Source organism: Arabidopsis thaliana, assembly GCF_000001735.4.
Source record: "Arabidopsis thaliana chromosome 1 sequence".
NCBI classification, from domain to species: domain Eukaryota; kingdom Viridiplantae; phylum Streptophyta; class Magnoliopsida; order Brassicales; family Brassicaceae; genus Arabidopsis; species Arabidopsis thaliana.
In genome coordinates, this window is record NC_003070.9 from 10,725,582 (window position 1) to 10,747,755 (window position 22,174).

The 22,174-nt window shown below is 36.7% G+C and overlaps 2 protein-coding genes across 8 annotated transcripts; both read left to right on the top strand.

Moving 5' to 3' along the window:
* Positions 1–1,735: 1,735 nt before the first annotated feature.
* On the top strand, positions 1,736–12,511 carry ABCC1 (multidrug resistance-associated protein 1). Of its 2 annotated transcripts, NM_102777.3 has the most exons (28): positions 1,736–2,091; positions 2,486–2,887; positions 2,980–3,158; positions 3,255–3,294; positions 3,421–3,577; positions 3,997–4,111; positions 4,194–4,274; positions 4,532–4,556; positions 4,714–4,770; positions 4,990–5,055; positions 5,412–5,486; positions 5,646–5,753; positions 6,140–6,274; positions 6,406–6,512; positions 6,612–6,705; positions 7,036–7,203; positions 7,380–7,520; positions 7,624–7,824; positions 7,991–8,089; positions 8,279–8,431; positions 8,626–9,008; positions 9,275–9,455; positions 9,657–9,980; positions 10,115–10,871; positions 10,977–11,098; positions 11,171–11,416; positions 11,501–11,927; positions 12,019–12,511. In NM_102777.3, exons 2-28 carry the CDS (start codon positions 2,558–2,560, stop codon positions 12,114–12,116), a joined length of 4,869 nt encoding a protein of 1,622 aa, NP_174329.1. In that variant the 5' UTR covers positions 1,736–2,091; positions 2,486–2,557; the 3' UTR covers positions 12,117–12,511. The 2 variants fall into 2 exon arrangements, with proteins under 2 accessions (NP_174329.1, NP_001031116.1); NM_001036039.2 differs by having other exon boundaries at positions 2,068–2,887; positions 12,019–12,474.
* Positions 12,512–13,101: 590 nt separating this feature from the next.
* On the top strand, positions 13,102–21,982 carry ABCC12 (multidrug resistance-associated protein 13; the record flags this gene model as incomplete). Of its 6 annotated transcripts, none has more annotated exons than NM_001332895.1 (28): positions 13,118–13,431; positions 13,745–14,108; positions 14,242–14,420; positions 14,582–14,621; positions 14,745–14,901; positions 15,067–15,181; positions 15,285–15,365; positions 15,475–15,499; positions 15,656–15,712; positions 16,030–16,095; positions 16,224–16,298; positions 16,390–16,497; positions 16,577–16,711; positions 16,796–16,902; positions 17,008–17,101; positions 17,226–17,393; positions 17,496–17,636; positions 17,752–17,952; positions 18,088–18,186; positions 18,266–18,418; positions 18,596–18,969; positions 19,140–19,320; positions 19,400–19,723; positions 19,819–20,575; positions 20,661–20,782; positions 20,925–21,170; positions 21,287–21,598; positions 21,724–21,982. In NM_001332895.1, the coding sequence occupies 26 exons, from the start codon at positions 13,776–13,778 to the stop codon at positions 21,434–21,436; spliced, it is 4,488 nt and encodes a 1,495-aa protein (NP_001323124.1). The 6 variants fall into 6 exon arrangements, with proteins under 6 accessions (NP_001323123.1, NP_001323124.1, NP_001323127.1 ...); NM_001332892.1 differs by having other exon boundaries at positions 13,224–13,431; positions 15,475–15,508; positions 21,724–21,928; NM_001332893.1 differs by having other exon boundaries at positions 13,102–13,431; positions 21,287–21,938.
* Positions 21,983–22,174: the final 192 nt, after the last annotated feature.

Genomic DNA, 22,174 nt, shown 5'->3' on the forward strand with positions numbered 1-22,174 from the left:
CCACACAAACTATTGCTGGTCTCCTCCTCCATTATTGGTTTACCGACTTTACTCTAGTGCTCCACTCAGCCACTGATGAAAGACATAAACACAATACTTATCAGGATGTTAACTATAATTTTTTTTTTTTGTTTTTTTGAATATAGATGTTAACTATAACCTATAACTCTCTCTATATTTTTTTTTTTTTTAGTTTATATTCTGTATCAGATTGACCTTTTTAAGTTATTTATCCAATCGTATTGATTATTAGTATTGTAGCGAGTGGTTTAGCAACACGAGATAAGCCCAACCAGGCTAGGCAGTATATACTATTTAAAGTAAAGTTCTCATGTCGTAGAAGCAAACAAGCATGAAATTTCCAATAATAAAAGTTAAGAAAACCTTGGACAGATTTCAGTGTGTATTCGACCGATGTCATTAATGGGAGTACCGGAGATGAGAGTATCAATGAGTACTATTTTAGTATAGTTTAATTAGTTAAATAGTGCATGTCAGAACATCTGGAATCAAACACGGATTGACGTCGAGCGTTTCTAAGATTCTCAACGATAAATTAAAACTTTTGGCCAATTACTATTAAATTTTGAAACTGAAATGTTTAGAATATCTATGAATTGAACCCAAAAAATAATTAAGTCAACTAAAATTGAATCCGACAAATGCTGTTTTTTGTTTTGTTTGGAATTATTACTTATTAAGGAAATAAAAATGATAGAATTTGTCTGAGTTGATCATTAGAATTCGAATCGAAAAAGACCTTGCCAAAAAGAGAAAGCGAAAATGGTTTAAGAAAACGAAAGACTTCCACTTTTGTCCTTTTTTTTTAACATCTACTTTTGTCATAGCAAATTATCTGTAAATAAGATAGGGTTTATGCTTATTGCTACAATGAGCCTAATCCTATGATGTGTATTGCAATTTGCAACCATGCGAGTTTAATTATTTGTTTACTGCTATAGTGATCATTTTATGATGTGTTTTTATTAATTACAAAACAGAGCATCAAAAATCAAAAGAACATATCGCATAATCGAACTATGCTAATACCTCTCCTCAATCTTTGTTGTTGTTATATTCAAGTAGCTTATTCTTTTGTTTTATTTTACGATTAGATTTCTCTAGAATTTAATTTATATTATTTAATCATACTTGATCAAGGTTTGTAGCTTAATCAATATCGTTATCGTGTCATCCTGCAGATTCAAATGATCAAATCTGATAATCTACTTATATGTATTATATATATTAGATACCAACAACGAACAAAATCATATTTCTATAACATTTGTTTGGTTAAATATATTTAAAGATTTGTAACAGTTGTTCGGGTTCAAAACTATCACTTTGTAGTTGTAGGATGAGGAAAAGTCGTGATATGATCATCTACTAAAATCATGTGTTTTTTAAAGAACATGATTTTCATTGGATAGTTTAATAAATGTTAAAAAAATACTAAGTGTCAAAGAAGAGATTTGAACCATATGTAGAATACTTGATTCGAATTTTCCTGACGAATAATCTAATATCCTTTTCTCAAAAGAAAAAAATGTTTGTTAACTTGGACACGATATTATTATCCAACTTCCTTTCTAGATATTCATTTTTAAATTACCTATATATTTTTATTTTCTCAAAATATACTAAAAATTGGATAGAGCTATTAAATAAAAAAGATAGAATTTAGAGAGAAATAGCAACATAATGAATTATAATATAAATATTTTGTAAAGAAATAACAAACTTTATAGTTAGTTTGCCTAATATAGAAAAAAGATTACAGTTATTTACCCATTTGTTTGTGTGTAAAAAAAGGAGTAAAATAAACAGAGAAAAGAGCTTCTTGTTTTTACTTGTGAACGTTATTGACTTTTCGGCCTCTCTCTCTTCTCTATACAAATATATGGATCTTCATTTCTTCGTATAGTGTAAGCAGTGACGCATCCATTTATCATCATCTCCTTATAAATCTCGAATCTGCCACAGAGAGAGCGTGTGACAAAATGAGTTCATAAGATTCCGTTATCGTCTTCCTGATTCCTCCAAATCTCCGGCGAATTTGCACTCTTTACCTCTCTTTGACTCCGTGAGGTTTTGTTTTCTCCTTATCAATCGAATTCCATTTCGTGCTCGTTACGTGATTTTTGTAGATTTTTTTTATGGGGATGGAAACTTGTTTATTATCTATAGATGATGATTTTGTTTTCTCCATGAGAATCTATGCTTTTAAACTTTTTTTTTTTTGTTTTTTGCCTTCGGAGCTAACTTTTGGTGCTTGTCTCTGTCTCTGTTTTCTCTCCACTAAAAAGATAAAAAGCTTTTTGCCATCTTTTTTTTTTTCTCAATAATCTATCACATCGTTTTTTTTCTTTGTTTTTTTCTCCATTTGTCTTCATTGAGTTCATAGCCACATAATTATTGATTTCTTTTTCTTTTAGTGTTTCTGTTACTGATGCGTTTCATTATTTATACTTCTCACTTGCAGATTCGAGGATTGTTAGTTTCTTGTGATGTGTAGTCTTTGAAGCAGGGGATTTTTATTGTATTGAGGAAGAAGATGGGGTTTGAGCCGTTGGATTGGTATTGCAAGCCGGTGCCGAATGGTGTGTGGACTAAAACTGTGGATTATGCGTTTGGTGCATACACGCCTTGTGCTATTGACTCTTTTGTGCTTGGTATCTCTCATCTGGTTCTGTTGATTCTGTGTCTTTATCGCTTGTGGCTCATCACGAAGGATCACAAAGTGGATAAGTTCTGCTTGAGGTCTAAATGGTTTAGCTATTTTCTGGCTCTTTTGGCTGCTTATGCTACTGCGGAGCCTTTGTTTAGATTGGTCATGAGGATCTCTGTTTTGGATTTGGATGGAGCTGGGTTTCCTCCCTATGAGGTGTGTTATCACTTTGCTGTTTTTGTTGATGTTGTTCTCCTTCTGTATGTTTTTTCCTGAGAGATGCTGTTGTTTTGTGCTTTATTTGGCAGGCGTTTATGTTGGTCCTTGAGGCTTTTGCTTGGGGTTCTGCTTTGGTCATGACTGTTGTGGAAACTAAAACGTATATCCATGAACTCCGTTGGTATGTCAGATTCGCTGTCATTTATGCTCTTGTGGGAGACATGGTGTTGTTAAATCTTGTTCTCTCTGTTAAGGAGTACTATGGCAGGTTGGTAAATTTGCAGTCTGTATGGTTTATGCAATTTTGTTTCCCTGGTCTGGCACGATGAACTTATATGCGTCATTTTTTTTTTGTTTTTTGCAGTTTTAAACTGTATCTTTACATAAGCGAGGTGGCAGTTCAGGTTTGCACTTTTAGACTCCTTTTTGCATTCTCCAAACTACTCTTTACCATGTGCTGTATCTAAGTCAGACTGTAGATGATACAACTTTGTTTTGATAATGACGTTGAGGATGGTTTTTGGATCCAGGTTGCATTTGGAACCCTCTTGTTTGTGTATTTCCCTAATTTGGACCCTTACCCTGGTTACACACCAGTTGGGACTGAAAATTCCGAGGATTACGAGTATGAAGAGCTTCCTGGAGGAGAAAATATATGTCCTGAGAGGCATGCAAATTTATTTGACAGTATGTTACTCTACACTTCTCATTCCCTACTTTGTTTTTATAGGTGCATTTCTATTTTAATTGTGAGAATTGCCACCGCATCTTTTATCACTTTTCTGCACTTACTACCTATCTAAGTTGGTTATTTATGCAGAGCTTAAATATTTCCCTGGAATTGTAAATTTTCTTATGGAGTGCTAATACGTAGTAGGTCATTAAAATTGTTTCCGCAGAGAGTAGTCTATAGTCTCTTCAAAATTTTTTTTTGACTTATCCTCCCGTTCTCCCTAGAAATGAACTTATGATTTGTGACTGTGCCGAGGTTTTTGCTTAGTGATCATCACTTCGACTAAGCTGCAACATTTTATATAGTATATTCGTCAACATTTGTTAAACTTTGACTATTATGTACCTTCTTACCCTTGTTTTTCAACCCACAGGTATCTTCTTCTCATGGTTGAACCCATTGATGACTCTGGGATCAAAACGACCTCTCACCGAGAAGGATGTATGGCATCTGGACACTTGGGATAAAACTGAAACTCTTATGAGGAGGTATATTTTAATAAATAACAACTGTTCTCATACTGTCTATGACTGGCATGGTTGCGTGACATATTTTTATCTCATTTTTTAGCTTCCAGAAGTCCTGGGATAAGGAACTAGAAAAGCCCAAACCGTGGCTTTTGAGAGCACTGAACAACAGCCTTGGGGGAAGGTAAAGAGAAACTTCTTCACAGTCATGTGTTTTCATCTTTTTGGGCTTTGACATGATGTGTGATTTGTAAAAGGAAGCATTTGGTTGTAATAATAAATGCATTATGAATAACTAGAAGCTGAGAAATCTGTTATGGCTGTGACTTCAAGTATGTTTTGATGCGTGTCGAGTTGAATAAGAGATGTGTTACTTTTCTGGTTATAATCTGCCATAGATACTTTTCATCCTTATGGACTGTCTGTTTCTGCATTTTGTAGGTTTTGGTGGGGTGGCTTTTGGAAGGTACTTTTGTTCTCTTTATTGTGTTTTATTCTTTATTCTGAAACAGTCTTTTCCTTGTCTATTTGATAATATTGATGGCTTCTGAGGTCTTAGTTTTCCTAAATGGTGTGTTTTGTAACTGTTTAATCTTGACATTTCAATCTAAATTGTATCATAGATTGGGAATGACTGTTCACAGTTCGTGGGGCCTCTTCTACTGAATGAGCTCTTAAAGGTTTGTTCCTTTACTTCTTTTTACCCCGTGCACATTGTGCTTGAACCTATTTAACACAATGCTTTGTAATTTTTCCATTCACATGGATCTTTGAGATGGATTCATATTCCTACTGGCTCGAATAAGTGTTTAAACGTTCTTGATAGATTCAAAATCCTATCATCCTTTGAATATTATGTTCTGACGATATCTCACAATGTCTCCTTTAACTTTCCGCAGTCAATGCAACTTAATGAACCAGCGTGGATAGGTTACATCTATGCAATCTCAATCTTTGTTGGAGTGGTATGCAACAAATTCTCTTTTTCTTCGCTGCCTTTATTATTCTCTTGCATGGACTGCAAAGGATATGAAACAAAAACTCTACTTTCCTTGGATTCTTTTCTTTCTTGCTAGGACTTCATGGTATTTTTGGTCTAGAGTAGATGCTACGAATTGTAGGACCAGTTTAATTTTCTTAAGCTGAAAGTAATCTCTGTGCGATTCGATTGTATTAGAAATAGCCTGATTCTACTCTTAGAGTTAGTTTTTTTTGTTTGTTAATACATTTGCATGTTGAAAAGGTTTTGTTTAATGTAGGTCAAGGTGACACTTGACCAATGGACTCCTTGATCGCTTGATGTTGATGTTGACATTTTCAGGTATTGGGGGTTTTATGTGAAGCTCAGTATTTCCAAAATGTGATGCGTGTTGGTTACCGGCTTAGGTCTGCACTGGTAAGAAAAAGTTTCACATGAATTATCTTTTGCTACTTAGTTTTTCTTTTTGCTCTGCTTCTCATGTTTTGATGCAATACCTGTACTGTTATGTCTGTTGAAAGCTATAGCAGATGCTTATAGATTGCTTCATTCTGCTGATGAATTCTCCCTTAATAGATTGCTGCTGTGTTCCGAAAATCTTTGAGGCTAACTAATGAGGGGCGGAAGAAGTTTCAAACAGGAAAAATAACAAACTTAATGACTACTGATGCTGAGTCGCTGCAGGTGTATCTTTGTTACCTTTACTCTCTTTAGCCTTGTCTGTTTCTTGATATAAATTTACACTGCATAGTTGTATATCTACCTCAAAATATGAGTCTTAGATGCAATTTACCAAGATAGTCTTTTTCCTGCAACTGACGACTGAATCTGAAGCTTATTCTAAGATTCTAGAAATCTAAGAGTTGTGATTACATTTTCAACACCCTTGTTCTTTTGTTGCCGTTGTAGGATTTGATTTTCCTTTATTAGCCAATAAACCTTTAATTCGCTTGATTTGTAGAAAAAAGTTACCTTTGAACAGTGCTTTTATCTAAGCTCTTGCTTGAAATCAAAGTGTTTATCTAGCTGATAGCTGTTCTTTTTCCTAACGTTTCTCTTGTGTGTGACAGCAAATCTGCCAATCACTTCATACCATGTGGTCGGCGCCATTTCGTATAATTGTAGCACTGGTTCTCCTCTATCAACAATTGGGTGTTGCCTCGATCATTGGTGCATTGTTTCTTGTCCTTATGTTCCCCATACAGGTTCGTATATCTTAATAATTCCCCATTCTCTTTGCGCTGTCGGTTTTTTTTTTCTTTTGAGTGCTTATTTCTCATTTGCTTTTCACACCAATGAAAATGATTCATTTTCTTCGTTTATTTTGTTGAAACAGACTGTTATTATAAGCAAAACGCAGAAGTTAACAAAAGAAGGGTTGCAGCGTACTGACAAGAGAATTGGCCTAATGAATGAGGTTTTAGCGGCAATGGATACAGTGAAGTACGATACTTTGGAAGACTGAAACCTAATATTTATTTTCTTGCATAGTTGGAAGTTTGTGGCAGTGTTTAACTATCTCACTAAACCAAAATACTGTAGGTGTTACGCTTGGGAAAACAGTTTTCAGTCCAAGGTTCAAACTGTACGTGATGATGAATTATCTTGGTTCCGGAAAGCACAACTCCTGTCAGCGGTATGGCTTGAGTGCAGTGACTGTTATATTAATTGATTTTATAGACCGTATGCATGATGTGCATAGTTGTCTTGGTCATTTACTTGTCGCTCTCCTAACGGTATGATTGTATACAAGGACAAATCCAAGTTGCTCGTCTTTTTAAATGCCTTTGACCATTTTGAGAATGGTATCCATCAATATGTGTTTAGGCATTTTCTGTACTATTTTCTAGTTCATTGAACATTGATTCAGTTGTTTCGGGCATGTGTAGCAGCATTCATGCATGATCTTTAACATATATTGCATTAATGTTTCTGACTCATTCTTGGTCTTCTATTTGCTCTGCAGTTCAATATGTTCATACTAAACAGCATTCCTGTCCTCGTGACTGTTGTTTCATTTGGTGTGTTCTCATTGCTTGGAGGAGATCTGACACCTGCAAGAGCGTTTACGTCACTCTCTCTATTTTCTGTGCTTCGCTTCCCTTTATTCATGCTTCCAAACATTATAACTCAGGTGATTTCCTTAAAATGTTTCTTGAACCATGTTTTCATGTCCAGTACTGAATAATGTGGCATCAGTAGTAATGATTGCTTCTGATTGCTCTTTTAATTTTCCATCTCTACCTCTTTTTCTAGACCAGTCGTTGTCATAATGTTTTTGCAGATGCTGACCAGGCTTTACTTTTGTAGATGGTAAATGCTAATGTATCCTTAAACCGTTTGGAGGAGGTACTGTCAACCGAAGAGAGAGTTCTCTTACCGAATCCTCCCATTGAACCTGGACAGCCAGCTATCTCAATAAGAAATGGATACTTCTCCTGGGATTCAAAGGTCTTCTTTGTCTATTTTATCACATGTTCTTACTTCTATTAGTTTCTATCATTACATATTGTCAATGAAGTACAAAAAGTGAGCTAGAAGTATACATATGCAGGCGGATAGGCCAACATTGTCAAACATCAACCTGGACATACCTCTTGGCAGCCTAGTTGCGGTAGTTGGCAGCACAGGAGAAGGAAAAACCTCCCTGATATCTGCTATGCTTGGGGAACTTCCTGCAAGATCTGATGCGACTGTTACTCTTAGAGGATCAGTCGCTTATGTTCCACAAGTTTCATGGATCTTTAACGCAACAGTAAGTTTATATATGCTACTCAGTTTATAGTATGGTTCTCAATGCGAAAATGTCAAATTCTCCTCTTGGATTGTTACTTATTTTGTATGTATTTTATGTTTTGTATATGATGATGTGTGCTTTTAGATACGTCCACATGCTGATGGTTGTAATTAACATCGCGTAGGTACGTGACAATATATTGTTTGGGGCTCCTTTTGACCAAGAAAAATATGAAAGGGTGATTGATGTGACAGCACTCCAGCATGACCTTGAGTTACTGCCTGTAAGTTTTGTGGAGAGTTACTTAGCCATGTGCATTGAAAATTTCCTGAGGTGAAACGAACCTTGAAATCTGTTGGTGCGATGTAAATCGAAAAAACTGAATTGCATCAGTTCTGTTGATAGCATGTACTTCTATTTTCTAGTGCTCAGGTATCTAAGCTTGTTTCCTCTTCTTTCTCTTGATTGATAGGGAGGTGACCTCACGGAGATCGGAGAAAGGGGTGTTAACATCAGTGGGGGACAAAAGCAGAGGGTTTCTATGGCTAGGGCCGTTTACTCAAATTCAGACGTGTGCATCTTAGATGACCCATTGAGTGCCCTTGATGCGCATGTTGGTCAGCAGGTAAACTAGCCATAGGCTCTTTTGGATAGAACAATACTTTGTTTTTCTTTCAATTTTGCAAATCGTGAACTCTATAACGTTTTGTTTTTCAATCTGCATGGATATTCTACTTCTTGTTTGCCACGGATCTCTGCCATATACTACTTTTAAGCAAACATTGTTATCTGATGTTCGAAACTGGCTGTTATATATAGGTTTTTGAAAAATGCATAAAAAGGGAACTAGGGCAGACAACGAGAGTACTTGTTACAAATCAGCTCCACTTCCTATCACAAGTGGATAAAATCCTACTTGTCCATGAGGGAACAGTAAAAGAGGAAGGAACATATGAAGAATTATGCCATAGTGGCCCGTTGTTCCAGAGGTTAATGGAAAATGCAGGGAAGGTTGAAGATTATTCAGAAGAAAATGGAGAAGCTGAAGTAGATCAAACATCTGTAAAACCAGTTGAAAATGGGAACGCTAATAATCTGCAGAAGGATGGAATCGAGACAAAGAATTCCAAAGAAGGAAACTCTGTTCTTGTCAAGCGAGAAGAACGTGAAACTGGAGTTGTGAGTTGGAAAGTCCTGGAGAGGTAAGTTGGCATTCGGATTTTTGCTCTTTCTTGTTGTGTTGTTGCAGTATTCCTTTCTATCGACAGTGGAAATATCCGTAAATAAGACATATTCTTTGGTTTAGAGCAATATGTCAATTTATCTGTGGTGTTTCTTTACTACAAAATGGATATATATTGTTTGACTCGCTCTATTCATATTCATACAAAATGTATATATATTTTCCGTATTAAGGTTCGTATTGTAAAGCCATTGTAATAACTTGTGAGGTGTCACCATGTTCCAGGTACCAGAATGCACTTGGAGGTGCATGGGTAGTGATGATGCTCGTTATATGCTACGTCTTGACTCAAGTATTTCGGGTTTCAAGCAGCACTTGGTTGAGTGAGTGGACTGATTCAGGAACCCCAAAGACTCATGGACCCCTATTCTATAATATTGTCTATGCGCTTCTTTCGTTTGGACAGGTATGAGTTGCATTTGGCAAATGTTTGAGTCGGTATCTTCATGATCGGATAACAATATATAACTGAACATTAAAGGCTGATCAGTTAAGAATATACACCATGTTTCTTCTGCGCCAAAGTATCGAGCAAACAAAATGGAAAATAAAAGGATACAGAGAGCAAAACGTTTATGCTAAGACGTATTTCTTCTTGGTTTTTCAGGTCTCTGTGACATTGATCAATTCATATTGGTTGATTATGTCCAGTCTATATGCAGCTAAAAAGATGCATGATGCTATGCTTGGTTCCATACTAAGGGCTCCAATGGTGTTCTTTCAAACCAATCCATTAGGACGGATAATCAATCGATTTGCAAAAGATATGGGAGATATTGATCGAACTGTGGCAGTCTTTGTAAACATGTTTATGGGTTCAATCGCACAGCTTCTTTCAACTGTTATCTTGATTGGCATTGTCAGCACTCTGTCCCTGTGGGCCATCATGCCCCTGTTGGTCGTGTTCTATGGAGCTTATCTGTATTACCAGGTAACCTACATACTTTTTAAACGCAATGCTATCTACATTCATGACTACAGATCGAGACATGGAAAACTGAGACCAAAAGGAACACTGATTGTGTCATATCTGTTGTGTCATAACCTGATTTTTCCTTATTGTAGAACACATCTCGGGAAATTAAACGTATGGATTCCACTACAAGATCGCCAGTTTATGCTCAATTTGGTGAGGCATTGAATGGACTATCTAGTATCCGTGCTTATAAAGCATATGACAGGATGGCTGAAATTAATGGAAGGTCAATGGACAATAACATCAGATTCACACTTGTAAACATGGCTGCAAATCGGTGGCTGGGAATCCGTTTGGAAGTTTTGGGAGGTCTCATGGTTTGGTTGACTGCGTCATTAGCCGTCATGCAGAACGGAAAGGCAGCGAACCAACAAGCATATGCATCTACGATGGGTTTGCTTCTCAGTTATGCGTTAAGCATTACCAGCTCTTTAACAGCTGTACTGAGACTCGCGAGTCTAGCTGAGAATAGTTTAAACTCGGTTGAGCGTGTTGGAAATTATATCGAGATACCATCAGAGGCTCCATTGGTCATTGAAAACAACCGTCCACCTCCCGGATGGCCATCATCTGGATCCATAAAATTTGAGGATGTTGTTCTTCGTTACCGCCCTGAGTTACCTCCTGTTCTTCATGGAGTTTCGTTCTTGATTTCTCCAATGGATAAGGTGGGAATTGTTGGGAGGACAGGCGCTGGGAAATCAAGCCTCTTAAATGCCTTATTCAGGATTGTGGAGCTGGAAAAAGGAAGGATTTTAATTGATGAATGCGACATTGGAAGATTTGGACTGATGGACCTACGTAAAGTGCTCGGAATTATACCGCAAGCGCCAGTTCTTTTCTCAGGTATGTCTTGCATTTCTTCTGGTGCTTATATTTATTTTCCTGCTTCTGGTATTTATCTTTCTTAAAGTCAAAATAATGTATACTATGCCAATAACTTATATTAAGGTACCGTGAGATTCAATCTTGACCCATTTAGTGAACACAACGACGCCGATCTCTGGGAATCTCTTGAGAGGGCACACTTGAAAGATACTATCCGCAGAAATCCTCTTGGTCTTGATGCTGAGGTACTTAATTAAATATTTCCATTTGGGAAAGTCTCATGTATTCAGTAATAATAACTCAGTCTTTTTGGTCAGGTAACTGAGGCAGGAGAGAATTTCAGTGTTGGACAGAGACAGTTGTTGAGTCTTGCACGTGCATTGTTACGAAGATCTAAGATACTTGTTCTTGATGAAGCAACTGCTGCAGTTGACGTAAGAACTGATGTTCTCATCCAAAAGACCATCCGAGAAGAATTCAAGTCATGCACAATGCTAATCATCGCTCATCGTCTCAATACTATCATCGACTGTGACAAAGTTCTTGTCCTTGATTCTGGAAAAGTACGTATACAAAATATTCGACCACTACTTGCATCAATTTAATCACTTTTGAGCTAACATATATTGAGATTCCCAACACCTCAGGTTCAGGAATTCAGTTCACCGGAGAATCTTCTTTCAAATGGAGAAAGTTCTTTCTCGAAGATGGTTCAAAGTACAGGAACTGCAAACGCGGAGTACTTACGTAGTATAACACTAGAGAACAAACGTACCAGAGAAGCTAACGGTGATGATTCACAACCTTTAGAAGGTCAAAGGAAATGGCAAGCTTCTTCTCGTTGGGCTGCAGCTGCTCAATTTGCATTGGCTGTGAGCCTCACTTCATCTCACAACGACCTCCAAAGCCTTGAAATCGAAGATGATAACAGTATTTTGAAGAAAACAAAGGACGCCGTCGTCACTCTACGCAGTGTCCTTGAAGGGAAACATGATAAAGAGATTGAAGACTCTCTAAACCAAAGTGACATCTCTAGAGAGCGTTGGTGGCCATCTCTTTACAAAATGGTCGAAGGTAACGTTATTCTTAAGATTTCTGATACGAGTATACGACATAAAGAATTGTTGAAGTTTCTTGATCTAATAATTTGTGTATATACTCTCAGGGCTTGCCGTGATGAGCAGATTGGCGAGGAACAGAATGCAACACCCGGATTACAATTTAGAAGGGAAATCGTTTGACTGGGACAATGTCGAGATGTAAACGATGAAAGGCTTACACTAATAGACCTAAAACTCCCATTTTGATGGAACTTTTATTTGTATTGCTTGGGATACACGTAACAAAATGCCCATTAATCGTGGTGTAACTATATAGGCTATGCTTCTTTTGGGAAAAAGAGAGTTTGATTACAGAGGATGTGATGATAACACAATTGGAATTCAAATTTGCAGCAAAATTTGGGAGAAAAAAAAAAGTCAAATGAGTGCAACATGCCAACATGGTTTCAACTTCTGGACATGGACAACCATTGGACATAATTTCTCTCACAGGACCATGTTTTGTCATTGACATTTTGCACAAAAATGTCCTATTAAACATATATCTATAAAAGAATTTGAACAATTGTGAAAAAAACAACTTAAAATATAAATTGCAATACAAATTTTCTTTTTTTTAGGGGGAGAAAGTAATATCCCCGCGCATGGGATACTTACCTAGTAACTACATATACATGAAGCCAAAAGAAACAATAGAAGTTGATTGGTAATGTGTCACGTAAGCCATGACCGATCATACTTTGTTTTTATTATATGCCAAATAAAGCTGATGACAAACAATAAATCCAATTCTATTAAGATTTTTTATTCAAATTAAAAGAAAATGACACTATCTTCATTTTAAATTAAATTTCGTTTTAAAATTTAAAATTTGTCTTCAAATAGGTGTCTTTTTACATTTCATGCAATTTTTTTAATAATAAATGTTACATTTTTATTCTCACTAATAATAAAACTGGATTAAATGCATTGACCAGTAAGAAAATTTATAGAGTATATTAATTAAATGTAGAACAGTTTTTTTTTTTTTTTTTAATATGTGTGTCACAACTTTAAATAAACACACTTATTTATAAACGGATAGAGTATTAATGTCTATTTCCTAGTTATTTTGTTAATCATTTCCAAAAATAAAATAAAATAAAAGCTTTGTTAATTAAATCTAATATTATGCACATTGTTTGGTAATTAAATAGATTTTGTCTGATAAACGTCAGTGGATTAATAGAAAAAAAAATGTTATCTCATAATCACAGACACACGTGAATATACACATATGTGGAGATTGGAATTTGCAATTGTCACCAAAGAGAATCTTTTAACTTTTGATTTGGTTTTGATAGAGAGATGAAGCCAGCAGCAGCAACAGTGACTGGTTCGTCGTTACGCTGCTTGAGTGCTTTCTCGAGTTGGCTTCTCCTACCCAAAAGTCTCCCTTATACATTTCTCAGTGATTGAGTTTACTTTGCCAAAGCTCCAATTTTTGGGTCTTTTTGGAACAATCACGAAGCAAAAGTGTAATCCTTTTCTTTCTTCTTCCCCCCCTAATTCATCTCTCTCCTCTTCTCTGTTGCTTTGGGTCTTTTAGGATCACTAAAGCGTAATTGAACTTTAGTAAAGGTTTTAGCTTTTTGGAACCTTATAAAATCTCACTTACTTTGAGTGGCTTATAAAAAAAATAGGCCCCTTTTTTTATTCTACTGGTCAATTCTTGCTATTCTGCTGATAATTGTTGCCTTGGTTAATGTTTTGAATTTGGGCATGAAAGTGTGTGTTGCATAGACTTTTCAAAAGTATTTAAGTAAATGCTTCTTTGTTGTTTTTTTCCAGTTTGAGAATTCAAGGTTTGAGTGAAAAAGAGATGGGTTTTGAAGCCTTGAATTGGTACTGCAAGCCAGTTGCAGACGGATTTTGGGAAAAGGCAGTGGATGGTGCGTTTGGAGCCTACACGCCTTGTGCCATTGACTCACTAGTGATGCTTGTTTCTCACTTTGTGCTTCTGGGTTTGTGTTTCTACCGGATATGGATCATCTTTCACAATACCAAAGCTCAGATATATGTTTTGAGGAAGAAGTACTATAACTGTGTGCTAGGGTTATTGGCTTGTTACTGTGTTGTTGAGCCTGTACTGAGATTGGTCATGGGGATTTCACTCTTTGACATGGATGAAGAAACTGATTTTCCTCCTTTTGAGGTGATTTCGGAAGAGTAGCTCTGATTCTTAATCATATATGGTCGTCTGGAGATTAAACTCACATGCCCTTCTTGTTAAAATGAAAGCTCAAGAATCAGAAGTAAAGTACGATTATGGTGTTATTCATTGACAGGTTGCATCTTTGATGGTTGAGGCATTCGCTTGGTTCTCCATGCTTGTTTTGATCGGACTCGAAACCAAACAATATGTCAAAGAGTTCCGGTGGTACGTGAGATTTGGTGTTTTATATGTTTTGGTTGCTGATGCTGTGCTGCTGGATCTTGTGTTGCCTCTCAAGAACTCAATCAATAGGTTTGTTATTGTATATTTCAGATAAATGAAATCAATTGGGGTGATTTGACGTTGAATCTCAGGAGTTCTAACATATTCTTGACTAGGGAAATTTTTTTGGGCATTGGTTGGTAGCTTTAGCTGTGAAGTTCATAATAAAGTTTCCTCTATTTCTATTGCAGAACTGCCCTATATCTCTTTATCAGTTCAAGATGTTCCCAGGTTTGTTAGAACAACGTCCTCCTTACCTATAAGCTTGCAATTTATTGTTCTGAGAACTTGCATCCAAAAGCTTCAAACTTACAGGCCTCACTGCTTAAGTATTTCATTTGTTTTCTGTTGCAGGCTCTTTTCGGAATTCTTCTTCTTATTTACATACCGGAACTGGATCCTTATCCAGGTTACCATATTGTAAACAATGAACCGTTAGACAATGTTGAATATGATGCACTTCGAGGGGGAGAGCACATATGTCCCGAGCGACATGCCAGCATATTTTCCAGTAGGTAGCCCCTGTATTAATAAACAAAATTCATCGAATGCTCAGTCTATTGGCAAATGATTTTTGTTTGGCAATATATATAATAGCCATGAAGACTGTAGAGTATATTAGCTCCAATGTTCCATGATTTCTTATTGTTCCACTGATTTGGATTTCTTGTCTTAGGAATATACTTTGGTTGGATCACGCCGCTTATGCAGTTAGGCTACAGAAAACCCATAACAGAGAAGGATGTTTGGCAATTAGACAAATGGGACCAAACAGAAACTCTGATCAAAAGGTACAGAAGTAGTGCTAAGTTAGTTTAGCTTCTTCTTTTTTTGTGGTGAATGTTTTGTTTAGAATCAAGAACATTCTTATTCACTGGATAAGTTATTTGACAGATTCCAAAGGTGCTGGACTGAAGAATCACGGAGACCTAAGCCATGGCTTCTCCGAGCACTAAATAATAGCCTTGGTGGAAGGTAAAAGCTAATGTTTTTGTCTATAATTTGTCTATTCCACTGTACTAGTTTTCTTTAAACCCAGACAATATAATTAGTGGCACTAATTTTCTCTTTTCTGTCTTTGTAGATTCTGGTTGGCTGGTATTTTCAAGGTAACTCGTGTTTCTCTCGGTTGGTTAATTAGAACCCAAAAAAGCTCTTGATTGTTATTCTCCCGTGCATCAGGTCTGACCTGCATTCACAGTAAGTTCAGTTCTGTATTTGACAACTCTTAAGCAATTTATACATCATGTTTTAGCGTTTTGTAGATTGGAAATGATCTTTCTCAATTTGTTGGACCGGTTATACTGAGCCATTTATTACGGGTAAGCTCTCTCTCTCTGCTCATTCCTTGCTAAAAAATATATTGCATAGTTGTCTTTGGCCCGTGACTTATGTTTCACACGTACTCAACTGTCATTACACATTTTTTGAGGTTTTATATATACATTATAGCTTTTAAAACTGAGATACATGAGTGATTCTTATCTCACATTTTCAATGACTGAAAATTTGTGAGCATTTTGTAGCATATACTTTGGTTTTTTGTTGCATCTACATTTTTATGGCCCATGATTTCTCTGACCTGATCCCGTGCTACTCTGGTTTATTGAATCTAACTTTAACAAATCATGTTATGTAGTCAATGCAAGAAGGTGATCCAGCTTGGGTTGGCTATGTCTATGCTTTCATTATATTCGTTGGTGTGGTATGTATGACAAAATTTGTCTCTGATCTCTAACTATCATGTATAATTTTCTCATCATTTTATTTCTCATATTGTTGATTTTCTTGTCAAAACCATTGAAAAGCTTTTCCATTTCGATTTTGCTACAGACACTTGGAGTGCTTTGTGAAGCCCAGTATTTTCAGAATGTTTGGCGGGTGGGATTTCGGTTGAGATCAACTTTGGTAAAATTCTGTGAAACTTACATTTCTCTCCGACTATTATAATCATTTAGTCATGTTTATTCTTCTACTAAGTATACTAATTTCCCTGTAGGTTGCAGCTATATTCCACAAATCTTTAAGACTAACTCATGAAGCTCGCAAGAATTTTGCATCTGGAAAGGTCACAAACATGATAACTACAGATGCTAATGCACTTCAGGTATACTTAGGTTCAGTTAAACTGGTTTTGCATAACTATGGATTTGTAACTGCTAAAATAGTCTCCTTATTTTTTACAGCAAATATCACAACAGCTCCATGGCTTATGGTCAGCTCCCTTTCGCATCATTGTGTCTATGATTCTGCTCTATCAGCAACTAGGAGTTGCTTCGCTTTTTGGTTCATTGATTCTGTTTCTCCTAATTCCTCTCCAGGTATTTATTTGGCTTCATTCTGTTGTTTTATCTATTTTGAAATTGTACAAGTTGTGTTAAATGCATATCTTTCTTGAAAAACAGACTCTGATTATAAGCAAAATGCGGAAACTGACTAAAGAAGGACTCCAGTGGACTGACAAAAGAGTCGGTATTACGAATGAGATTTTGTCATCCATGGATACTGTGAAGTATGATTGATATTTTTAAAAGTATTCACTTTTCAGCTTTTCTGAATGGCGCATTCTTAAAGAAGTTATTCTATAACTTTTTTGGAATTTTTGCAACGTTGTTAGATGCTATGCATGGGAGAAGAGCTTCGAGTCCCGGATTCAAGGAATTAGAAACGAAGAGCTCTCATGGTTTCGTAAAGCACAGTTACTATCAGCTGTATGTCTCCTTATATTTGAATTTGTATTGCCTGTCATTTCTTGTAAGCACTTAGTTTTGTATATGACTTAGGTAAACTCAGATTTACCTTTCTTCCACTTTTAACGATTTATTCCTCTTGCAGTTTAATAGTTTTATACTGAATAGCATCCCGGTAGTTGTGACTGTGGTTTCATTTGGGGTTTTCGTTCTGCTTGGAGGAGATTTGACACCAGCAAGAGCATTCACATCTCTTTCTCTCTTCGCAGTTCTAAGATTTCCTCTTAACATGCTACCAAATCTACTAAGCCAGGTTATTTTAACAATCATCTTACTGGTCTGCATTTGATCCATCATGTGCCAATGAATTTACTCTTCATATTTAGTTATCCTCTTTTGCTACTTCTCTACTTAGGTTGTCAACGCAAATGTTTCACTACAACGCATTGAGGAACTACTTCTAAGTGAAGAGAGAATTCTAGCACAAAACCCACCTCTTCAACCAGGAACTCCAGCCATTTCAATTAAGAATGGATACTTTTCATGGGATTCAAAGGTGAATCCTCAAAATATTTCCTCTTGTTTACATTATGTTGGAATGCAATATTAGCTTCTGCAATGCTAAGTATACATGACATTCTGATCACAGTGTTTGCTCGAATATTTCCCAGACTACCAAGCCCACATTATCCGATATCAATTTGGAGATACCCGTGGGCACCTTGGTTGCCATTGTAGGTGGAACTGGAGAAGGTAAGACGTCACTTATTTCGGCAATGCTGGGGGAGTTATCTCATGCTGAAACCACAAGCGTTGTTATTAGAGGCTCTGTAGCTTATGTTCCTCAAGTTTCGTGGATCTTCAATGCCACTGTGAGTCGCCTATACTTCCTGCTTGCTCTGAAAACAAAAACTATTTTATAGCTTTAAGTACCTTTATTTTCATTTGGTCAATTAGTTAGGCACTTAGGCTGGAAGTGTCCCAATACAAGTGCCTATGTATTGCAGGTGCGTGAAAACATTTTATTTGGGTCAGATTTTGAGTCTGAAAGATATTGGAGGGCTATTGATGCGACTGCCTTACAACACGATCTTGATTTGCTTCCAGTTAAGTGGAATGAAAGGTTTACACAACTCAGTAATTGATATGATTTTTCTTACTAACTTCCTGAATTTGCTTATTCAGGGCCGTGATCTTACTGAGATTGGAGAACGTGGGGTGAATATTAGCGGAGGGCAGAAGCAGAGAGTCTCAATGGCTAGGGCAGTCTACTCAAATTCAGATGTTTACATATTCGATGATCCTTTGAGTGCATTAGATGCTCATGTTGCTCACCAGGTATTCTAATGGTTGATTTATTACATAAATGATAACCTCTTAATGCTGATATTAATGTTTGTTCAGCCATTTCATCTATGAGGAATCCGCATGATCATCCACTGTATTAGAATTTTAGTTCTCAGTAATTTTTTTAGGTACATCTGACGACAGACTTCTCTGAATCACAAGTAACAGGTCTTTGATAGCTGCATGAAGGATGAGCTAAGGGGGAAAACAAGGGTTCTTGTAACAAATCAGCTACATTTTCTTCCTTTGATGGATAAAATAATTTTAGTCTCCGAAGGAATGATTAAAGAGGAGGGAACCTTTGTAGAGCTGTCAAAAAGTGGGATTTTGTTCAAGAAACTAATGGAGAATGCTGGAAAAATGGATGCAACCCAAGAGGTCAATACAAATGATGAGAACATTTTGAAGCTGGGTCCTACTGTCACGGTTGATGTGAGTGAAAGAAATCTTGGCAGTACCAAGCAAGGGAAACGGAGAAGATCAGTGCTCATAAAGCAAGAAGAACGGGAAACTGGCATCATTAGTTGGAATGTTCTGATGAGGTACTTTACCTCACCATTTTTTTATGGCTACAAAGAGATCAACTTTGATCGTTCAACCGAAATGAAAAATAGTTGAGCTAACATAGTTTAACAAAAGAACATTGCTTTATATTTATATAAAAAACAAAAGATGCAGATGAACAGTGCTTAATGTGGTTTCCAATTTTCAGGTATAAAGAAGCAGTAGGCGGCTTATGGGTAGTTATGATTCTACTGGCATGCTATTTAGCAACTGAAGTTCTCCGAGTTTCAAGTAGCACATGGTTAAGTATTTGGACTGATCAAAGTACGTCAAAGAATTATAGTCCCGGTTTCTACATTGTTGTATATGCTCTTCTCGGATTTGGTCAGGTTTGTTTCTGTAACAGACTGAGATATGTAATTTATTAAAATTGCAAGAAGTTGACAATTTTTGTGGTCATTGTTTTAGGTGGCTGTCACGTTCACCAACTCTTTTTGGCTGATCACATCAAGTTTGCATGCCGCCAGAAGACTCCATGATGCGATGCTGAGTTCTATTCTTCGAGCTCCTATGCTCTTCTTCCACACAAACCCAACTGGACGTGTAATAAACAGATTTTCTAAGGATATTGGTGATATAGATAGAAACGTTGCCAACCTAATGAATATGTTCATGAACCAGCTATGGCAACTCCTCTCAACATTTGCTCTTATAGGTACTGTCAGTACAATTTCGTTGTGGGCAATAATGCCACTCCTAATACTGTTTTATGCAGCATATCTCTACTATCAGGTAATTTTCTAATTCGGGGCAATGTCAGATACATGCACAATTGATTTTAAGATATATGGTCCACTTGGAATTAATATCACTTCTGTGATTTGTAGAGCACATCTCGTGAAGTTAGACGTTTGGATTCCGTTACAAGATCGCCTATTTATGCTCAGTTTGGAGAAGCTTTAAATGGTTTGTCAAGCATCCGAGCCTATAAAGCCTATGACCGGATGGCCAAGATTAATGGAAAATCCATGGACAATAACATAAGGTTCACTCTTGCAAATACTAGTTCCAATCGTTGGCTCACTATAAGATTGGAGACTCTTGGGGGTGTCATGATTTGGTTAACTGCAACGTTTGCGGTTCTGCAAAATGGTAATACAAATAACCAAGCTGGTTTTGCATCTACGATGGGTCTCCTTCTTAGTTACACTCTGAATATCACTAGTCTGTTAAGTGGTGTTCTAAGGCAAGCTAGCAGAGCGGAGAACAGCTTGAATTCTGTTGAGCGTGTTGGTAACTATATTGATCTTCCTTCTGAGGCTACAGATATAATTGAGAACAATCGTCCTGTATGTGGCTGGCCTTCAGGAGGATCAATTAAGTTTGAAGACGTCCACCTGCGTTATCGACCCGGGCTTCCTCCAGTGTTGCATGGACTGACCTTTTTTGTTTCTCCCAGTGAGAAAGTAGGAGTTGTGGGAAGAACTGGGGCAGGAAAATCTTCAATGCTGAATGCATTATTTCGGATCGTGGAAGTGGAAAAGGGAAGAATTATGATTGATGATTGTGATGTGGCTAAGTTCGGACTGACAGATGTACGCAGGGTTCTAAGTATCATACCACAATCTCCAGTTCTTTTCTCAGGTTCGTGTGTGTATTTAAGACAACATTGTAAGTCTGTTCTTGCATTATGTTGCTCATTGTGAGAATCAATTTTTTTTTTTGTTAGGGACGGTGAGATTCAACATTGATCCATTTAGTGAGCACAATGATGCTGGCCTCTGGGAGGCTCTTCACAGAGCGCATATAAAAGATGTCATCAGCAGGAATCCTTTTGGCCTAGATGCAGAGGTGTAGTTTATCTTAAAAGACATAGTTTAATCAGATTCTTTCAGTTATACGCATAAAAATAATCCACTTTTAGATAATCTCAATCTTTTTTTTTATGATTGAGATTATTGATTAAACTCTCACCCACTTTGAGTCTGTGAAGGTCTGTGAGGGAGGTGAGAATTTCAGCGTGGGGCAAAGGCAACTGCTGAGTCTAGCGCGTGCATTGCTAAGAAGATCTAAGATCCTTGTTCTCGATGAAGCAACGGCATCTGTTGATGTCAGAACAGATTCTCTGATACAGAGGACCATTCGCGAGGAATTCAAGTCTTGCACAATGCTTGTTATTGCTCACAGGTTGAATACCATCATCGACTGTGACAAGATTCTTGTGCTTAGTTCTGGTCAGGTAATGCCAGGATTACTTATTCATGGAACTGACTTATTATATATTCTCTTCAGAAATGGATAAAAGGGATTCTTGTGTGGCTTACATAAAACTATTGGAAATGCCAATTTTGTTAGGTTTTGGAGTATGATAGTCCACAAGAATTGCTATCAAGAGATACAAGCGCCTTCTTTAGGATGGTTCATAGCACCGGACCAGCAAATGCTCAGTACCTTTCCAATTTGGTCTTTGAAAGGAGAGAGAATGGAATGAGTGTGGGTGGATAAAAATGGTCACTAGCCTTCCAAAATGAGTCAAAGTTTGGTTTGTGACAACAAGAAAGATAATGCAAGTTGCTATTCACATTTCACGATGATGTAATTTGCATGATTACCATTTACGAGAGTGCCAAAGTTACAAGGTGATAGTCTTAAGCTGAACAATTAAAGGTAAACCTAAAAAAATGCCAATCTTGTGTACAGTGTGCATAAGATCTTCTTGACAGTTGGAAATTTGGCCAACAACTTTTGAGGCAGATGCTGATTGTTTTCAAATGTTATTATGTTCTTTTAAGGTTTTGCTACAATGGTGAAGTTAAAGGCTGAAGATTGGGAGTTTGGGACATTGAAGAAATCTTTGAGAAACGTATATATGATTCCGTTTTCGATTTGTAGCATAGCGTCATAACATACAAGAGCTTCAAATGAAGTATGATTTCATGTGTTCATATGTACACAGACCATAAAACTAATGATCTGCAACAAATAAAGTTGTTTTTCTTGATTAATATATATATATTCATGATATAATTTCTGCTCAAAAAGCCTCCATGAATTACATATTAACTTGTTAATTTAATTTGTATACATCTATGTCTGTTTCTAGATTATGTAGGGATACAATAATGTCTTCTAACGTAGATTGAATGACACAACATATCTTCTAGTCAATAGAAAAAAATTACAAGAAAAAAAAGTATAAAACTTTAGAATCAAGGTACTCGTTATTAATTTCTCAAATCATAC

Coding starts and splice junctions, on each gene's coding strand:
- ABCC1 (NM_102777.3), top strand. CDS start 2,558: ATGGGGTTTGAGCCGTTGGATTGGTATTGCAAGCCGGTGCCGAATGGT. Junction 6,275..6,405: donor TCCTTATGTTCCCCATACAG/GTTCGTATATCT, acceptor TTGTTGAAACAG/ACTGTTATTATAAGCAAAAC. Junction 6,513..6,611: donor GCGGCAATGGATACAGTGAA/GTACGATACTTT, acceptor AAAATACTGTAG/GTGTTACGCTTGGGAAAACA.